General features: G+C 49.0%; 1 protein-coding gene across 1 annotated transcript in view; it reads right to left on the bottom strand.

The window, feature by feature from the left end:
* PTPRH (protein tyrosine phosphatase receptor type H) overlaps positions 1-21,721 on the bottom strand; it is a 426,591-nt gene that overhangs the window by 150,700 nt on the left and 254,170 nt on the right. Inside the window, exons 6-7 of the mRNA XM_063942825.1 lie at positions 20,051-20,314; positions 542-805 (exon numbers count right to left, since the gene is read on the bottom strand). Coding sequence (XP_063798895.1) covers positions 542-805; positions 20,051-20,314 — 528 coding nt within the window. The remainder of the gene's footprint in view (positions 1-541; positions 806-20,050; positions 20,315-21,721) is intronic.

Raw genomic sequence — 21,721 nt, 5'->3', positions numbered from 1 at the left:
GCAGTGCTTACTACTACTCACAACAAGCAGACAGGCAGTCCCAGGGAAGATGTGTTTTCTCCCACTGGGACTGCCAGCTCACCTGCATAAGAAGAAATAGCGCTTCCCATGGGAAGCCACTCCTTTGCTATAGCATCAGCCTTATCTGGCTACTATGGGCTGCAGCTGATGTAGTCCATATAAGCCAGGCTGTTTTGCAGCATTGGAGTTAAGCCCGCCACTGGACCTAAGCCCTGCCCTCACTGCGTAGGACCTAAGCCCCACCTCCTAGTGATGTCAGCCATCAATCACCGGGAGGGCAGGGAGGAGAGGACTGCATATCCCCAGGCCAGACAGTTAAGGAGCTGTGCTGGTTATAATGGAAAGGTGAGCTGAACAGTAACTGTTATTTAAGGCTTCAATCAGCATAACTATTTATTGATTTTATAAAGCACAAACATTGCAACAATATTGTAAATACATTTTCTTAAAATATTTGTATATACTTGAAAAGTTGTAAACAAATAAAATCCACTCTGTGTTAAATAAAACATGAACTTACTTGTAGTAGTCTTTGCTACCTGATATACATCGCTCCGCACTCCATCTGAGGTCAGAGTGTAGATGGTGAAGTTGTAGCTTACTCCTGGTGACAGCCCAGTCACCTGTACATAGTTGGTTGTTACACTGATGTTCTTGTTGTCTGGCTGCCATAGCACGTTGTAGGTGTATGTATCACTATTAGTATTATTAGGAACCGTCCAAGTAAGATTTACATATTTCTCCCCTACAGCAGAGACATTGAAGCCAAAGACACTGGATGGCTCTAAGGGGACAAAAATACAGGATATGTCAAACGTATGGCAGTATCCCATCACACAGAAAGCAAAACTATGATATCCTAATATACATATTTTCTGAAATGGTGCCATTGGTGCAAGTGCCGCTGACTGTCACATTTAAATTACAGTTGGAATCTCCCGAAATACTTGGATATCAGATTTCATAATATTTGCATAGATAATGATAATTATTGATGTGGTGAGGATAAGTGAGCTTGCTATGGCAAGTGCTGAATTTTCTCTTTGTATTTATTTAAGTAATGTGTTCATGGGCTACATGCACCCCACCCTATGAGTGGTAAGTGCAGTCATGTACCCCACTTCTGGGGTGGTGAGTGCTGTGGTTTTATATTTGTTTGCATAGATAATGAGATATCTTGGGGATGGGACCCAAGTCTAAAGGGGGGTACTCACGGGAGAGATGTGTGCTGAGCGATCTTAGCACAGACCGCTCAGCACACATCTCTCACCCCGCTCAGCACAGCGCGAGGTGCTGAGCGAGGGGGAAAGCCGACGGGGGGGGGGGCGCTCACTTCACACAACGATGAAGTGAGCGACCCGCTAGATTGAGCCTGCATGCAGCTCAATCTAGCATCGGCGATAGCGATGCGCGGGGCCGCGCATCGCTATCGCTGGAGGGCATACACACGGCAGATCCGTGCTTAAAATCTAAGCAATCTAGCAAGATTGCTTAGATTTTAAGCACGGATCTCTCCGTGTGTACCCCCCTTAAAGATAAAATACAGCCACCGATTGTGCAAGTTGACCCACTTCAAAAGATGAGAGAGGTCTGTAATCTCCATCATAGGTACACTTCAACTGTGAGAGACAGAATCTGGAAAAAAAAACTAGGAAATCACATTGTATGATTTTTAAACAATTTATTTGTATATTCTTGCGGAAAATAAATATTTGGACACCTACCAAGCAGCAAGATTTCTGGCTCTCACAGACCTGTTACCCGTGCAGGGTCGACACGGGTCGTTGTGCGGTGTAAAAGGAGCCATGGATGAATTCCCGGGTCGCCTGACCCGGTAATTCAACCTGGGTTATAAGAAGGATTATGCCCGGGTAATTACCGGTTCAGGCGCAGTGTGAATGAGTTACCCAGGTTGAAGCGACCTGCATAGGGAGATGCGGCGCAGAGATGATGTCATCTCGCAGCACTGCCTCCGCACCCGCTCCCGATGCCGGCATTGCGGTGTGTAGGGACCAATGCCGGGTCCCATCTGGAAAGGACCCGTTTCCAATTCCCGGGTGAGACCCGACATTGCAATCTGAAAGTGGTAATATTGACGATAGACAGGCTAAGCACAGTGTGCCAGTGTCCTGTGCTGTGGCAGCTGCATATCCCCAGGTAAGGAAGCCAGCACATATGTTACATACAAGTTTACATGTATGTTTATATGTGCTAGATGACTCCCATCTGCAGGGGCAGGGGTGTAGTATGGAATGCAGGCGGGCGGGCTCCCGGCGACCAGCATACCGGTGCCGGAACCCCGACCGCCGGCATACCGCCACGCTATTTATTCTCCCTCCAGGGGGGTTGTGGACCCCCACGAGGGAGAAAAGGTGTCGGTATGGCGGTTGTCGGGATTCCGGCGCCGGTATACTGTGCGCCGGGATCCCGACAGTCGGCAACCTGAAGACCACACCAGAGGCAGCAGCTGCTGCTGAATCTGACCACTGAATATCTGCTGTTCGCTACTACTATTTTGTTTACTAAGTTGGGGTAGCAGCTATCATCAAGGAGTGGCCAGGCATGGGCATAGTGTAAAACATTGTAGTATTTAAATATGTTTTCTGTAAAAATATATATGCAGTAATCAGTCCCTTACTTTAAATTTTCAGACCTTCTGTCTTCTAGATCACTGAAAATGTCAATAATTCTGCCTAATGTAAACCAGGAAGAATTGTTGGTTGAAAGCAAATTTAAAAAAAAATCAAAACATTAAAAACAAAAACTTTTAAGGGTTGTGTTGGCAACTAACAAATCTAATTAAATTCCAATCTGGCTTAAATGAGGGGGTTTTTAGTAATAAAAAGAGCTGTATATAATTTATAGATTTAAGTATGCGAACTGTATGTATTCACGAAAAGCTGCTTTTTGTAGTTGCTTTACTGATATTTCACAGAACAAAAATGTCTAATTTCTAAACCAGCCATAGTTTATCAATATGCTCTTCCTCTAGCTGCAATTGTGAATCCCTTAAACATCCTAGTGATATTTGGTGGACCCCCTTCATTCACGTAAGCCTTAGTTAGCTCTAAACCAGGAAATAAAGACACGGAGACTTGATTTTGGCAGAAAAATTGCTAGCTATTTATTTGACCCTAACCATAGCAAAACCTGGCTGTAATTGAAAAAACGTTGTTAAGATGCCGAATCAGCCGGCATAATGGTGGCAGAAAAAAGAACGGCTCTATTAAACTATCGCTAACCTTAAAATGGTAAAATGACCAGATGTCCTACACACTATCAAAATCGGTAATAGGTGTCAACTCAACCCCCACAGTGACTTCCCACCGCTGACGGGTGCCCTGCCGCTGCCTCCCGGATGGGTGGTCGAGCGGCCATTAAGTCGATGGAGGTGAGTGCACCTAAACCATATAGCACTGAAAACTTACTACCTATAAAACAATACAACTACAAACTGCCGTTCTTTTCCGCCGATAAATAGCCAACGATGAATCCAGCCAAGACGATTAAACGCCAATACACTCCGTGCCAAAAAAACAACCTCTACCCATAGGGCGGGAGGGCGGGAAGTCAAATTCACCAGCAAAGAGACCCAAAATGGCCACGCCTGGCCTATATATACACTAACCCTCCCCTTTTCCTAAGGGCTGTACTTCCTCACAGCTAGGTCCACCCCTCACAAGATGTTTAACTCATTCCTTTCCTATGTAGTCAATTCTCTCTCCTTCCCGCCTCCTCACTGTCTGACCAGTGGCTCTGCACATGCGTGACCTCAGGTCAGGGGCAAAGGCAGGATTTACTCACGGGGGTTTCAGTATGTATGTGTGTATATATACATATATATTGGGACAAGATCACTGGAATAGTGGTGGAAGGCAGGTATATTTGACCCAGTATGTGTTTTAAAACCCAAGGAATATGGGAGGTCATTCAGACCTGATCGCACGCTAGTTTTTTTTGCAGCGCTGCGATCAGGTCAGAACTGCACATGCGTATGTACTGCAATGCGCAGGCGTGTCGCATGAGTACAAAGCAGATCGTTGCTGTGCGATGGGTTTTATGAAGAATCCATTCGTACAGCCGATCGCAAGGAGATTGACAGTAAGAAGGCGTTTGTGGGTGGCAACTGACAGCTTTCTGGGAGTGGTTGGCAAAACGCAGGCGTGTCCAAGCATTTGCAGGGAGGGTGTCTGACATCAGTTCCGGCCCCGGACATGCTGAAGTGATCGCAGCAGCTGAGTAAGTTCTGCGCAACTCAGAAACCGCACAAAGTTTTTCTGTACCGCTCGGCTGCACATGCGATCGCACACTTGCACAGCTAAAATACACTCCCCGGTGGGTGTTGACTATGCGAACGTTGGACTGCAAAAAAACACTAGTGAGCGATCAGGTCTGAATTAGGCCCATTGTGTTGGTTCTGCTCAAAGCTTTTGGTGAGAACCGGATTAGGGTCTTGGGGTTGGATGTGAGAAGAGAGGGCGGGTTCTCCATCCATTTAGGCCTAGTTTGGAACCTTGGGCTTTTAGCCTCACAGAAGGCTAATTAGGGCTTTCAGCTGTATGGCTGTGTTAATAAGGCTGTCAGCCTGATCATTGCTCTCTCACAATGCTTGGGGAAAAGGAGAGACTATAGTCGCTGTGAGAGAAATCTGCTGTCGAAATCCAATGAGCTGTGCCTAGTAAAAAAACTTCATGTATTTTTTTTTTTTCAGTGAGTTAGGATTATCCTGTGTTTATTAAATGCAGGACGGCAAGGTATTTATTGTGATGTTTATTTCTATTTTTCTGCATAATAAAACTGGTTGAGGCCGGTTGCACCAAAGCAATAGACTTGTGTGATCTGATCTCTTAGCTGCTGCATCCTGCCATCAACCCCAGGTTATTGTACCTGTTCCCCTGATATATACACATATACACAGGTGCTGGAACAGCCCTTCTCCTCCTTCCTCCAGGGCCCTACTCCCCCTGCCAGAGGTGGATTTAGAATTCATAAAGCCCTAAGCAAGACACCAATTTGAGGCCCCACTCCCTCATACAAGCACAATATAATATATATAGTGTAGGTCTTTAATAGTAAAATCTTGTATATATGTGTGCAGTGAATACTGCTCATTCTGTGCATACACTATATGCATAAATAACCAATTAGGGGATGTTCGTGATCCCAGCAGTCGGAATACCGATGCCGGAATCTTGACACTGCTCAATATTGAAGCGGGGATCCTGACATGGATTGCAATGCCGGTGTCGGGATCCCAAACGAATGTCTGCCAGGACTACAGAGAGGTAAGTAGCGGTGGGGGGGATAGGTTTAGGCTGCGGTGGAAGGGTTAGGCATGGCCCCGCCATCTTTACAGTTTTTTTATATTTATTTTAAAGTCCTGTGCAGAGATCACGGGACATGGAGGCCCCTCCTGCTGTATCTGTGCCGTAGTCCCTCTGATACCCCTCTGCATTCTGGCAGCATACACTGGCACACACAAGAGGTACAGGGGGATATATAGTGGCTCCTCTCATTGCCAATAACTGGCAGGAGTGGTCCTATACTAAGCTAGAAGCAGTGAGTACAGAGCAGTCAGGAGGTGACCGGGAGTTCTGGCAAGTTCCGTCAGATGCCTGCAGGCTGCTATTACAGCTCCCCCCCCCCTTTTCCCCCGCACATCAGACACTGACTCAGTGGCGGAACTACCGCCAGTGCAAGCTGTGCCTTGCACTGGGGCCCGCCACTGTCAAGGGGCCCAAAGCAGCGCGGCATGTAATGAGTCAAACTGACTCATTACATGCCGCTGTGTGCTGCGGGTCACCACCGCCCGCAGCACACAGCTGCCCGCCGAGGAGAGGAGCGCAGCGGCCACGGGGGAAGGAGGAGGAGGGAGGTGGAGAAGGGAGCCGCAGCAGCTCTGTGTAATTGGTGAAGGTGCTGCTGCTGCTGTCCCTCTCCTTCACCATAGGCTGTACTCCGCCGCTGTGAATGCTGGAAAGCGCATCCCAGCATTCACAGCGGCGGAGAACAGCCTATGGTGAAGGAGAGGGACAGCTGCAGCAGCGCCTCCACCAATTACATTGCACTGCTGCGGCTCCCTCCTCCCCCTCCCTCCTCCTCCTTCTCCCCTGCCCGGGATCTCTGCCAGAAGAAGTTGCACCGAGGAGCCTGACTGCCAGCGGAAACAGTAAGTATAATCTTTTCTCTTACGTCCTAGAGGATGCTGGGGACTCCGTAAGGACCATGGGGTATAGACGGGCTCCGCAGGAGATAGGGCACCTAAAAAGAACTTTTACTATGGGTGTGCACTGGCTCCTCCCTCTATGTCCCTCCTCCAGACCTCAGTTAGATCTTGTGCCCAGAGGAGAATGGGTGCACTGCAGAGAGCTCTCCAGAGTTTTCTATTGAAAAAGAATTTTGTTAGGTTTTTTATTTTCAGGGAGTCCTGTTGGCAACAGGCTCCCTGCATCGTGGGACTGAGGGGAGAGAAGCAGGGCTGGCTTAACGGTTGGGCTCTGTTTCTAAGGCTACTGGACACCATTAGCTCCAGAGGGAGTCGGAACACAGGTCTCACCTGGGGTTCGTCCCGGAACCGCGCCGCCGTCCTCCTCACAGATGCCGAAGATAGAAGCCGGGTGAGTATGAGAAGGCAGAAGACATCATAGGCGGCAGAAGACATCAGATCTTCATGAGGTACCGCTGCGCGCCATTGCTCCCATTCACACACACATAGCAGCACTGAAGGGTGCAGGGCGCAGGGGGGAGGCGCCCTGGGCAGCAATAAACCTCACATTTGGGCACTGACAAGGTAGATTAGGCTGCTGGGCAGTAATTCTATGATCCCCCGCCATTTTCTATAAAAAAATCACCGGGACCGAAGCCCGCCGTCGGGTGGGCGGAGCTTGATCCCCAGCACTAACCAGCGCCATTTTCTCCACAGAAGCTGCATGAGGAAAACGCTCCCTGGTCTCTCCCCTGCTGAACATTCAGGCTGGAAAAAAGAGGAGGGGGGCATTTTGAGCACAGTGAGTGGAAATCTGGTCATTTTATATATAAAAGCGCTATCTGGTCATATTTTTCCAGTGTTATTAAGCGCTGGGTGTGTGCTGGCATACTCTCTCTCTGTCTCTCCTAAGGGCCTGGTTGGGGTTTTGTCCCCTTATAGGTTAATCCCTGTGTGTGTGGGGTGTCGGTACGTGGTGTCGACATGTCTGAAGCGGAAGGCTTTTCCAAGGAGGAGGTGGAGCAAATGAGTGGTGTGTCCCCGTCGGTTGTGCTGACTCAGGAATGGATGGACATGTGGCATATGTTGAATGCAAGTGTGGCATCCTTACATAAGAGGCTTGATAAGGCTGAATTAGGGGAGACATCAGGGGGTCAATCCTCGGATTGGACCGACTCACAGGGCCCGTCGGGGTCTCAAAAGCGTCCCTTAACACAAGACACTACTACCGACACGGACTCTGATTCCAGTGTCGACTATGACGAAGTGAAATTGTACCCTAGGGTGACAAAAAGCATTCAGTATATGATTGTGGCAATAAGGGATGTGTTGCATATTGCGGATGAACCCTCGGTCCCCGACACAAGGGTGCACATGTTTAAGGGAAAGAAACAGATTATAAATTTTCCCACATCTCATGAACTAAATGATTTCTTTGAAAAAGCTTGGGAGACTCCGGAAAAGAGACCGCAGATACCCAAAAGAATTTATATGGCATACCCCTTCCCTAAACAGGACAGGGAGCGTTGGGAATCACCTCCCACTGTGGACAAGGCCCTGACGCGCTTGTCCAAGAAAGTGGCGCTACCGTCTCCTGACACAGCTGCCCTAAGGGACCCTACAGATCGCAGGCAAGAGACTACCTTAAAGTGTATTTATTCTCATACTGGAGCAGTCCTTAGACCAACAATTGCGTCGGCATGGGTGTGTAGCGCGATTTCAGCTTGGACAGATGAGCTGACAGCAGATTTTGATAAGATGGATAAGGATACTATATTCTTAACTCTAGCCCATATTAAAGACGCAGTCTTATTTATGAGGGATGCTCAAATGGACATTGGTTTGCTGGCTTCTAGGGCCAATGCCATGTCTATCTCTGCGAGAAGATCCTTATGGACTCGCCAATGGACGGGTGATGCAGATTCAAAAAAACATATGGAAGTTCTACCCTATAAGGGAGATGTATTGTTTGGGGATGGGCTGACGGACCTGGTTTCCACAGCTACAGCAGGTAAATCAAACTTTTTACCATTTATGCCCCAACAGCAAAAGAAAGTAACACCCTATCAGATGCAGTCCTTTCGGTTGCACAAGTCCAGAAGAGGTCGAGGATCCTCCTTCCTCGCCAGAGGTAAGGGCAGAGGCAAAAGAGCACCTGCTTCGGCAGGTGCCCAGGAACAAAAGTCCTCCCCGGCTACTCCAAAGCCCACATCATGACGCTGGGGCTCCCCTGAGGGAGTCCGCACCGGTGGGGGCACGTCTTCGACTTTTCAGCCAGGCCTGGGTCAGCTCAGGCCTGAATCCTTGGGTGTTGGAAATAGTTTCCTAGAGTTACAAACTGGAATTCGAGGAGGTGCCCCCGCGCCGATTTTTCAAATCGGCCCTATCAGCTTCCACATCGGAACGGGATGTAGTCTTAGCTGCAATTCAAACGCTGTGTCTACAGCAAGTAATAATCAGGGTTCCCCTGAACCAGCAGGGAAGAGGTTACTACTCAACCCTATTTGTGGTCCCGAAACCGGACGGTTCGGTCAGACCTATTTTGAATCTGAAATCCCTCAACCTGTACATAAAAAGATTCAAATTCAAAATGGAATCACTCAGAGCGATAATAGCCAATATGGAGGAGGAGGAGTTTATGGTGTCTCTCGACATAAAGGATGCGTACCTTCATGTCCCCATATATTCCCCCCATCAGGAATACCTGAGATTCGCTGTACAGGATTGTCATTACCAATTTCAGACGTTGCCGTTTGGGCTTTCCACGGCCCCGAGGATTTTCACCAAGATAATGGCGGAAATGATGGAGGGTCCTGCGCAAGCATGGAGTCACAATTATCCCATACTTGGACGATCTCCTAATCAAAGCGAGATCCAGAGAGAAACGTTCCTAGGTATGATACTGGATACGGAACTAATGAAGGTCTTTTTCCCACTGGAGAAAGCCCAGGACATCCAGAACATGGTCAGAGACCTGCTAAAAACGAAAAGGGTGTCAGTTCACCAATGCACTCAAGTTCTGGGAAAAATGGTGGCGGCCTACGAGGCCATTCCCTTCGGAAGGTTCCATGCAAGGACTTTTCAATGGGACCTTCTGGACAAGTGGTCCGGGTCCCATCTGCACTTACATCGGAAAATAACTCTGTCCCCAGGGGCCAGGGTGTCTCTCCTGTGGTGGTTGCAAAGTACTCACCTGCCGGAGGGTCGCAGGTTCGGAATTCAGGATTGAATCCTGGTTACCACGGACGCGAGCCTCCGAGGATGGGGAGCAGTCACACAAGGAAGAAATTTTCAGGGACTGTGGTCAGACCAGGAGTCCTGTCTACACATCAATGTGTTGGAACTCAGGGCCATTTACAACGGCCTTCGACAAGCGGAGAGTCTTCTTCGAAACCTACCGGTTCTGATTCAATCAGACAATGTCACAGCAGTGGCTCATGTGAACCGCCAAGGCGGGACAAGAAGCAGAGTCGCGATGGCGGAAGCCACCAGGATTCTTCTCTGGGCGGAAAATCACATAAGCGCTCTGTCGGCTGTCTTCATTCCGGGAGTGGACAACTAGGAAGCAGACTTCCTCAGCAGTCACGATCTCCATCCAGGAGAGTGGGGCTTCATCAAGAAGTCTTTGCAGACGTAACGCGTCTTTGGGGAACTCATCAAATAGACATGATGGCGTCATGCCTCAACAAGAAGCTTCGGAGGTATTGTGCCAGGTCTCGGGACCCTCAGGCAGTAGCAGTAGACGCTCTGGTAACACCGTGGGTGTTCAAATCGGTCTATGTGTTTCCTCCTCTTCCTCTCATCACAAAAGTGTTGAGGATCATAAGACGAAGAAGAGTACAGACGATACTCATTGTCCCAGACTGGCCTCGAAGGGCCTGGTACTCGGATCTACAAGAGATGCTCACAGGAGATCCCTGGCCTCTTCCTTTGAGGGAAGACCTGTTGCAACAGGGGCCCTGTGTATTTCAAGACTTACCGCGGTTACGTTTGACGGCATGGCGGTTGAACGCCGAATCCTAGCGAAAAAGGGGATTCCGGAAGAGGTCATCCCTACTTTAATAAAGGCTAGGAAGGAGGTGATGGTAAAGCACTATCACCGTATCTGGCGAAAGTATGTGTCTTGGTGTGAGACCAAGAATGCACCTATGGAAGATTTTCATCTGGGTCGTTTTCTCCACTTCCTACAGACAGACAGGAGTGGATATGGGCCTGAAATTAGGCTCTGTTAAGGTACAGATTTCGGCCCTCTCGATTTTCTTTCAGAAGGAATTGGCTTCTCTTCCAGAAGTCCAGACGTTTGTAAAGGGAGTGCTGCACATCCAGCCCCCTTTTGTGCCTCCAGTGCCACCATGGGACCTGAACGTGGTGTTGCAGTTCCTAAAATCACACTGGTTTGAACCGCTGAACAAGGTTGAGTTGAAATTTCTTACCTGGAAGGTGGTCATGTTGTTGGCCTTAGCATCAGCAAGGCGAGTGTCAGAATTGGCGGCCTTGTCACACAAGAGCCCCTACTTGATTTTTCATGTGGATCGAGCTGAATTGAGGACACGTCCGCAATTTTTGCCTAAAGTGGTTTCTTCATTCCATATGAATCAACCTATTGTGGTGCCTGCGGCTACAAGTGACCTGGAGGATTCCAGATCCCTGGACGTAGTCAGGGCCTTAAAGATTTATGTAGCCAGGACGGCTAGAATTAGGAAAACAGAGGCTCTGTTTGTCCTGTCTGCTGCTAATAAGATTGGTGCACCTGCTTTGAAGCAGACTATTGCTCGCTGGATCTGTAATACGATTCAGCAGGCTCATTCTACGGCTGGATTGCCGGTACCAAATTCGGTTAAGGCCCATTCCACTAGGAAGGTGGGTTCTTCTTGGGCGGCTGCCCGAGGCGTCTCGGCATTACAGCTTTGCCGAACGGTGACTTGGTCGGGGTCAAACACTTTTGCAAAATTCTACAAGTTTGATACCCTGGCTGATGAGGACCTAGCGTTTGCTCAGTCGGTGCTGCAGAGTCATACGCACTCTCCCGCCCGATTGGATGCTTTGGTATAAACCCCATGGTCCTTACGGAGTCCCCAGCATCCTCTAGGACGTAAGAGAAAATAAGATTTTAAACCTACCGGTAAATCTATTTCTCCTAGTCTGTAGAGGATGCTGGGCGCCCGTCCCAGTGTGGAAACTCTGCAAGACTTGTATATAGTTGTTGCTTACATAAGGGTTCTGTTACAGTTGGAATCGGTCTTGGACCGTTACTGTTATTGTTCATACGGTTAACTGGTTATGTATGATCCAGTTTACATGGTATGATTGGTGTGGGCTGGTATGAATCTTGCCCTTGGATTTCTAAATCCTGCCTTGTATTGTCCATCTCCTCTGGGCACAGTTCTCTAACTGAGGTCTGGAGGAGGGGCATAGAGGGAGAAGCCAGTGCACACCCATAGTAAAAGTTCTTTTTAGGTGCCCTATCTCCTGTGGAGCCTGTCTATACCCCATGGTCCTTACGGAGTCCCCAGCATCCTCTACGGACTAGGAGAAATAGATTTACCGGTAGGTTTAAAATCTTATTTTCTTTCTTTCTTTCTTTCTTTCTTTCTTTCTTTCTTTCTTTTCTGTCTGTCTTAATGTGTAAAAAGGGGGACGCTGTCTGCCATTATGTGTGAAAAGGGGGACGCTGTCTGTCGTTATGTGTAAAAAGGGGACGCTCTCTGCCGTAATGTATAAAAAGGGGACGCTGTCTGCCGTAATGTGTAAAAAGGGGACTCTGTCTGCCGTAATGTGTAAAAGGTGGACGCTGTCTGCCGTAATGTGTAAAAAGGGGAATCTGTCCGCCGTAAGGTGTAAAAGGGGCTCTACCTGGTGTAGTGGTGCTACTGTGCGTCGTAATTTGAATAATGGAGACTACTGTGCACCGTTATATGAATTGGTATTATTTTGTGGCCACACCCCTTCCCCACGAAGCCATGTCCCTATATTTTTTGCACGCGGTTACGGCGCACACTGCCGCTGTTTTGCATAGACGGGGGGCTCCGATGCCGTTCCTTGCACACAGCGCTAAAATGTCTAGTTACGGCACTGTTGCTAGGTATCCATTTCTCTGGCCCTGAGCAAGTCCCCCTCACCAGATCCTCCCCAGGGGTGAGGGGGTGGACTTGAATGGGATGGGGGGGGAAGGGGCAAAGCATTTTGTCGCACCTGGGCCCACCGCTCGCTAGTTCCGCCACTGCACTGACTATAGATAGTGGCTAGCCCGGGTAAAGGCACATTGTGACACTCCTCACCACCAATATTCTCTGGGCGCGTCCACTGCCGGCTCCTCTCTTCATGCATGTGATGTGACTGGTCACACACACACAACCCAGTGCAGCAGACAGAGTGATGTGCGCTGGTGCCAGTCACCAGCAGCTATCCAATTAATGTGCTGATAGCTGCCAGAGCCCGCAAGTATTCAGTTTCAGAAATGGCCTCTATTATATAGTCCTGTTGATGGGCCCTCTGGGACCCGCGGGGCCATAAGCAACCGCCTTTGTTTCCTAGTGGTAAATCCGCTACTGCCCTCTGAATCCAGCTCCAACACCTACAGTGTGTGGCTAGTTACTATCGGCTGGCCCCTCCTCTGGGACAAGCCCTGAACCCATGTGAGCTATGAGTGGCTCTTGTCTCTTCCCGTCTTCTACATAAAGTCACTCATGTGTTATGTGGCAACCCAGAAAAAGTGTGGGAAGATTTGATTGGATGGAGACAGAGGAGCAAGTAGAGCCTTGTGGGTAGAAGAAGTGGTCACAGGGGTTGTTGAGCTGGAGCCATTGCAGAAAGCAGACGTGTGCAGAGCGGGGCAGTGAACTGGATAGTCAGGTCGTCACAGAAGGCATTTGTGAGACACGCTGCAGAGCTAAGGCAGAGGGGTCCTTGCCTACCGAGTCCTTATTTTCAGTACCCATTTTACAATACATACATATACACATATTATATACAGTATATATATATATATATATACAGTTGTACTCATAAGTTTACATACCCTAGTTTCTGTTATCATTATGATTTAAAATAAGAATTTACTTACCGATAATTCTATTTCTCATAGTCCGTAGTGGATGCTGGGGACTCCGAAAGGACCATGGGGGGGATAGCGGCTCCGCAGGAGACTGGGCACAAAGTAAAAGCTTTAGGACTAGCTGGTGTGCACTGGCTCCTCCCCCTATGACCCTCCTCCAAGCCTCAGTTAGGATACTGTGCCCGGACGAGCGTACACAATAAGGAAGGATTTTGAATCCCGGGTAAGACTCTTACCAGCCACACCAATCACACCGTACAACTTGTGATCTGAACCCAGTTAACAGCATGATAACAGAAGGAGCCTCTGAAAAGATGGCTCACAACAACAATAACCCGATTTTTGTAACAATAACTATGTACAAGTAATGCAGACAATCCGCACTTGGGATGGGCGCCCAGCATCCACTACGGACTATGAGAAATAGAATTATCGGTAAGTAAATTCTTATTTTCTCTAACGTCCTAGTGGATGCTGGGGACTCCGAAAGGACCATGGGGATTATACCAAAGCTCCCAAACGGGCGGGAGAGTGCGGATGACTCTGCAGCACCGAATGAGAGAACTCCAGGTCCTCCTCAGCCAGGGTATCAAATTTGTAGAATTTAGCAAACGTGTTTGCCCCTGACCAAGTAGCAGCTCGGCAAAGTTGTAAAGCCGAGACCCCTCGGGCAGCCGCCCAAGATGAGCCCACTTTCCGTGTGGAATGGGCTTTTATAGATTTTGGCTGTGGCAGGCCTGCCACAGAATGTGCAAGCTGAATTGTACTACAAATCCAACGAGCAATCGTCTGCTTAGAAGCAGGAGCACCCAGCTTGTTGGGTGCATACAGGATAAACAGCGAGTCAGATTTTCTGACTCCAGCCGTCCTGGAAACATATATTTTCAGGGCCCTGACTACGTCCAGCAACTTGGAATCCTCCAAGTCCCTAGTAGCCGCAGGCACCACAATAGGTTGGTTTAAGTGAAATGCTGAAACCACCTTAGGGAGAAATTGAGGACGAGTCCTCAATTCTGCCCTGTCCGTATGAAAAATTAGGTAAGGGCTTTTATAGGATAAAGCCGCCAATTCTGATACACGCCTGGCTGAAGCCAGGGCTAACAGCATTACCACTTTCCATGTGAGATATTTCAAGTCCACAGTGGTGAGTGGTTCAAACCAATGTGATTTTAGGAATCCCAACACTACATTGAGATCCCAAGGTGCCACTGGAGGCACAAAAGGAGGCTGTATATGCAGTACTCCCTTGACAAACGTCTGAACTTCAGGAACAGAAGCTAGTTCTTTTTGGAAGAATATCGACAGGGCCGAAATTTGAACCTTAATGGACCCTAATTTGAGGCCCATAGACAGTCCTGTTTGCAGGAAATGCAGGAATCGACCCAGTTGAAATTCCTCCGTAGGGGCCTTCCTGGCCTCGCACCACGCAACATATTTACGCCAAATACGGTGATAATGTTGTACGGTTACATCCTTCCTGGCTTTGATCAGGGTAGGGATGACTTCATCCGGAATGCCTTTTTCCTTCAGGATCCGGCGTTCAACCGCCATGCCGTCAAACGCAGCCGCGGTAAGTCTTGGAACAGACATGGTCCCTGCTGGAGCAGGTCCTGTCTTAGAGGTAGAGGCCACGGGTCTTCCGTGAGCATCTCTTGAATTTCCGGGTACCAGTCCTTCTTGGCCAATCCGGAGCCACGAGTATAGTCTTTACTCCTCTCCTTCTTATGATTCTCAGTACTTTTGGTATGAGAAGAAGAGGAGGGAACACATACACTGACCGGTACACCCACGGTGTTACCAGAGCGTCCACAGCTATTGCCTGAGGGTCCCTTGACCTGGAGCAATATCTGTCCAGTTTTTTGTTGAGGCGAGACGCCATCATGTCCACCTTTGGTTTTTCCCAACGGTTTACAATCATGTGGAAGACTTCTGGGTGAAGTCCCCACTCCCCCGGGTGAAGATCGTGTCTGCTGAGGAAGTCTGCTTCCCAGTTGTCCACTCCCGGAATGAACACTGCTGACAGTGCTATCACATGATTTTCCGCCCAGCGAAGAATCCTTGTCACTTCCGTCATTGCCCTCCTGCTTCTTGTGCCGCCCTGTCTGTTTACGTGGGCGACTGCCGTGATGTTGTCCGACTGGATCAATACTGGCTGACCCTGAAGCAGAGGCCTTGCCTGACTTAGGGCATTGTAAATGGCCCTTAGTTCCAGGATATTTATGTGAAGTGACGTTTCCCTGCTTGACCACAAGCCCTGGAAATTTTTTCCCTGTGTGACTGCTCCCCAGCCTCTCAGGCTGGCATCCGTGGTCACCAGGACCCAATCCTGAATGCCGAATCTGCGGCCCTCTAGGAGATGAGCACTCTGTAACCACCACAGGAGAGACACCCTTGTCCTTGGAGACAGGGTTATCCGCTGATGCATTTGAAGATGCGATCCGGACCATTTGTCTAGCAGATCCAACTGAAAAGTTCTTGCGTGGAATCTGCCGAATGGAATCGCTTCGTAAGAAGCCACCATCTTTCCCAGGACCCTTGTGCACTGATGCACTGACACCTGGCCTGGTCTTAGGAGTTTCCTGACTAGGTCGGATAACTCCCTGGCTTTCTCTTCCGGGAGAAACACCTTTTTCTGTACTGTGTCCAGAATCATCCCTAGGAACAGCAGACGTGTCGTCGGAATCAGCTGCGATTTTGGAATATTTAGAATCCATCCGTGCTGTCGTAGTACTATTTGAGATAGTGCTACTCCGACCTCTAACTGTTCTCTGGACCGTGCCTTTATCAGGAGATCGTCCAAGTAAGGGATAATTAAGACGCCTTTTCTTCGAAGAAGAATCATCATTTCGGCCATTACCTTGGTAAAGACCCGGGGTGCCGTGGACAATCCAAACGGCAGCGTCTGAAACTGATAGTGACAGTTCTGTACCACAAACCTGAGGTACCCTTGGTGAGAAGGGCAAATTGGGACATGGAGGTAAGCATCCTTGATGTCCAGAGACACCATGTAGTCCCCTTCTTCCAGGTTCGCTATCACTGCTCTGAGTGACTCCATCTTGAACTTGAACCTTTTTATGTAAGTGTTCAAGGCTTTCAGATTTAAAATGGGTCTCACCGAGCCGTCCGGCTTCGGTACCACAAACAGCGTGGAGTAATACCCCTTTCCCTGTTGTAGGAGGGGTACCTTGATTATCACTTGCTGGGAATACAGCTTGTGAATGGCTTCCAATACCGCCTCCCTGTCGGGGGTAGACGTTGGTAAAGCAGACTTCAGGAACCGGCGAGGGGGAGACGTCTCGAATTCCAATTTGTACCCCTGAGATACTACCTGCAGGATCCAGGGGTCCACTTGCGAGTGAGCCCACTGCGCGCTGAAATTCTTGAGACGGGCCCCCACCGTGCCTGAGTCCGCTTGTAAGGCCCCAGCGTCATGCTGAGGACTTGGCAGAAGCGGGGGAGGGCTTCTGGTCGTGGGAAGAAGCTGTCTGTTGCAGTCTTTTTCCCCTTCCTCTGCCCCGGGGCAGATATGAGTGGCCTTTTGCCCGCTTGCCCTTATGGGGACGAAAGGACTGAGCCTGAAAAGGCGGTATCTTTTTCTGCTGCGAGGTGACTTGGGGTAAAAAGGTGGATTTCCCAGCCGTTGCCGTGGCCACCAGGTCCGATAGACCGCCCCCAAATAACTCCTCCCCTTTATACGGCAATACTTCCATATGCCGTTTGGAATCCGCATCCCCTGACCACTGTCGCGTCCATAATCCTCTTCTGGCAGAAATGGACATCGCACTTACTCTTGATGCCAGAGTGCAAATGTCTCTCTGTGCATCTCGCATATATAGGAATGCATCCTTTAAATGCTCTATAGTCAATAATATATTGTCCCTGTCCAGGGTATCAATATTTTCAGTCAGGGAATCCGACCAAGCCACCCCAGCACTGCACATCCAGGCTGAGGCTATTGCTGGTCGCAGTATAACACCAGTATGAGTGTATATACTTTTAAGGATATTTTCCAGCCTCCTATCTGCTGGCTCCTTAAGGGCGGCCGTTTCTGGAGACGGTAACGCCACTTGTTTTGATAAGCGTGTGAGCGCCTTATCCACCCTAGGGGGTGTTTCCCAACGAGCCCTAACCTCTGGTGGGAAGGGATATAGTGCCAATAATTTTTTAGAAATTAGCAGTTTTTTGTCGGGGGTAACCCACGCTTCATCACACACTTCATTCAATTCATCTGATTCAGGAAAAACTACGGGTAGTTTTTTCACACCCCACATAATACCCCTTTTTGTGGTACTTGCAGTAACAGAGATGTGCAAAACCTCCTTCATTGCCGTGATCATGTAACGTGTGGCCCTACTGGAAAATACGTTTGTTTCTTCACCGTCGACACTGGAGTCAGTGTCTGTGTCTGGGTCCGTGTCGACCCACTGAGGTAACGGGCGTTTAATAGCCCCTGACGGTGTTTGAGACGCCTGGACAGGCACTAACTGAGCTGCCGGCTGTCTCATGTCGTCAACAGTTTTCTGTAACGTGCCGACACTGTCACGTAATTCCTTAATTACGGCCATCCATTCAGGTGTCGACTCCCTAGGGGGTGACATCACCATTATAGGCAATTGCTCCGCCTCCACATCATTTTCCTCCTCATACATGTCGACACACACGTACCGACACCCAGCACACACACAGGGAATGCTCTGATAGAGGACAGGACCCACTTAGCCCCTTGGGGAGACAGAGGGAGAGTATGCCAGCACACACCAGAGCGCTATATATGTATAGGGACAACCTTACAATAAGTGTCTATCCCTTATAGCTGCTTATATCTGTTATTTTGCCAAATAAGTGCCCCCCTCTCTTTTTTACCCTGTTTCTGTAGTTGCAGGATGCAGGGGAGATTCTGGGAGCCTTCCTACCAGCGGAGCTGTGTGGGAAAAATGGCGCTGTGTGCTGAGGAGATAGGCCCCGCCCCCTTCACGGCGGGCTCTTCTCCCGCTTTTTTCTGGAAAACTGGCAGGGGTTAAATACATCCATATAGCCCAGGAGCTATATGTGATGTATTTTTTGCCAAATAAGGTAAATTCATTGCTTCCCAGGGCGCCCCCCCCCCAGCGTCCTGCACCCTCAGTGACCGAAGTGTGAAGTGTGCTGAGAGCAATGGCGCACAGCTGCAGTGCTGTGCGCTACCTTATGAAGACATGAAAGTCTTCTGCCGCCGATTTATGGACCTCTTCTTGCTTCAGCATCTGTAAGGGGGCCGGCGGCGCGGCTCCAGGACCCATCCATGGCTGGGCCTGTGATCGTCCCTCTGGAGCTAATGTCCAGTAGCCTAAGAAGCCCAATCCACTCTGCACGCAGGTGAGTTCGCTTCTTCTCCCCTTAGTCCCTCGATGCAGTGAGCCTGTTGCCAGCAGGTCTCACTGAAAATAAAAAACCTATTTAAACTTTTACTCTAAGCAGCTCAGGAGAGCCACCTAGATTGCACCCTTCTCGTTCGGGCACAAAATCTTAACTGAGGCTTGGAGGAGGGTCATAGGGGGAGGAGCCAGTGCACACCAGCTAGTCCTAAAACTTTTACTTTGTGCCCAGTCTCCTGCGGAGCCGCTATCCCCCCCATGGTCCTTTCGGAGTCCCCAGCATCCACTAGGACGTTAGAGAAAAGGAGTAAACACAGTTGTTTTACAATAAATGGCATCACCCAACCACTAACCATGAGTGAAAGAAAAGTTTGTGAGTTATCATTCATATTCTCTGACAAATGGCCAGAAAATCACAAATTCTGCTAGGGTATGTAAACTTATGAGCACAACTGTATTTATATCACACACATATATATATAGCATACACACATTCATCCATACACAAACATACACACACATACATACAGTGCACACAAACTGTATATACATACACAAGTATACACACATAGCGGGTACTCTTTACCTCTGCCCTGGCCTGTTTGAGGGTCCCGCTGCTCCCCCTTCACCATTGTAGACAGTGCACTTGGAGCGGCGAGAGAGAGGAGCGACTGCAGCAGCAGCTTCTCCCCAGTCCAGCACAGACGCTGCTGTGTGCTGCGCTGGGGAGAGAGGCAGCTGCAGAAGCAGTCACAACTCTCTCCCTGTGTCACTGCGTGATGTGCGGGGGGAGAAATGGAGGGTGACTGATTGCCACCTGGGTGCTGCCTGGCCCATCTGCCCCCATGCCAGCACCTCCTAGGATTTTTTTATATTTCCTAAGGAGGGGGGCTGGCCACACCTTCTTGCATTGGCCACACACCCCTCCCAGTACCTGGGCCCAGCACAGCTGTTGGCGCCCCTGTTGGAAAGAAGTTGATATTTTGTGCTGCTAGAATGATCAGGGCGGCCAACAGCTTTGCCAGGCACAGGTACTGTGCAAAAATGTAAAAATAGACTATCTGCGTGTCTGGAAAGTGGGCAAGGTGGGTGCTGGTTGGTGGTCAGCGAGGAATGGATGAAGAGCTGGGTGTCCGGTGCAATCGCTCCCCACTCCACAGCCACACATCACACTGGGAGACAAAGGACTGACTGCTGGTGCTGCAGCAGCCTCTCTCCAATGCCCAGCTGGGGTTGGGAGAGGGTGCTGTAGCAGAAGTCACTTCTTTCTCCCTGCCCAAAGTACTGCGCCGCTGCCTGTTAAAGGCCTAGTTAAACCTTCACCAGCTATGGGCACCAATATGCTATAATACTGTATGTATTTAAATATTTTATAACAGCACACACAGCCACGGTACAAAACCAACATGAACTTACTTGTAGTAGTCTGTGTTTCCTGATACGCATCGCTCCGCACTCCATCTGAGGTCAGAGTGTAGATGGTGAAGTTGTACCTTACTCCTGGTGACAGCCCAGTCACCTGTACATGGTTGGTTGTTATATTGATGTTCATGTTGCCTGGCTGCCATAGCACGTTGTAGGTGTATGTATCGCTATTAGTATTATTAGGAACCGTCCAAGTAAGATTTACATATTTCTCCCCTACAGCAGAGACATTGAAGCCAGAGACACTGGATGGCCCTAAGAATACAAAAATACAGGATAAGTCAAACGGGTGGTCTTCTGTATACCGGCGGTCGGGCTCCCGGCGCTCAGTATACCGGGAGCCCGACCGCCGGCCAGCCGTAGTGAACCCAAGTCAAACATATGGCAGTATCCCAGCACACTCTAACAGAAAGTATAACAATATTATATGTATACAATATACATATTTTCTGAAAACAGGGCTGCTTTAAATGGTGCCTTATGTGTAAGTGCCGTTGACTATCACAATTAAATTATAGGTTGAATCTCCAGAAACGCTTGGGACCAGAAGTATTTTGGATATATCGGATTTTTCTGTACTAGTAATATTTGCATACATAATGAGATATCTTGAGATAGGATCAAGTCTAACGCAATATTCATTTGTGTTTCACATACACCTTATACGCATAGCCCGAAGGTAATTTTATACAATATTTGTAATAATTGTGTGCATGGCCGGACTGGCCATCTGGCACATGCCAGAAGGGCCGATGGGCAGGTGGGCCAAATTGGTCACTCAGAGAGCCGGGAAGGCCACGCGCAGTGCAGTCTCCGGCTCTCTGGTTCCATGGTCTCCATGGAAATGGGGTTGTACCATGAGTCCACGCCCCCATGACTCACGGCATGCCCCCATACGTTGTGTGGCGCACCCCCCGCAATGCGCGCGCGTTCACAAGATGCCAGTGCCGAATCGAGGGCCAGTCCGTCACTGATTATGTGCAGTAAACGAAGTTGGTGTACACTGATCCATCAGAAAGCAAAGGAGAACTCTCTCAGTTCCACTCAAAAAATTACGTATTCTGGAATATTTCATATTTTGGAATTTTGGATACAGGAGACTCAGCCTGTACCTGTCTTGTCCTTTTTAGCTGCAATAACACATGTTGCTATTTAAAGAAACACTCACGGATATTGAATTGTGCTGCTCCTTCCCTTAAGTAAAAAAAAAAGGTTTCACTACACTGGTAAAAAAAAACAAAACACATATATAATGGCAGATGCTCATTCAGGTGCTTGAAAGGGAGGGGTATTTCTAAGCAAGGAAAAAAAAAAAAAGCATACACACAGAACGATGCACCAATATATCTGTAGACGCGATAAGTCTGTGAACGAAGTGGTTCACAAGTGGTAACCGCAAATATTAAGTAATATAAGAAAGAGATACTGTAGCAGGGATCGCAGCAGGCTCCAATACCTGCTGCAATCCCTCCATTGCCGCCCGCAGCGGCATCCCCATAGGTTTCTATGAGGGACGCGATACTGCCTGATGTATCAGTATCATTGGCCCCCACAGCTACCAGGAGATGCAGTTCCAGGTAGCCGGAAATGGCCCCTGTGCCTGGCGGTAATGATGACTGTAAATGCACAGCGGTCCCAGCAGCACACTCATTGCATCGCAGG

This window comes from Pseudophryne corroboree, chromosome 10, assembly GCF_028390025.1.
Source record: "Pseudophryne corroboree isolate aPseCor3 chromosome 10, aPseCor3.hap2, whole genome shotgun sequence".
Lineage (NCBI taxonomy): Eukaryota > Metazoa > Chordata > Amphibia > Anura > Myobatrachidae > Pseudophryne > Pseudophryne corroboree.
Note: the sequence above shows the minus strand (reverse complement) of the source record. Positions and strands in the feature narration are given on the sequence as shown.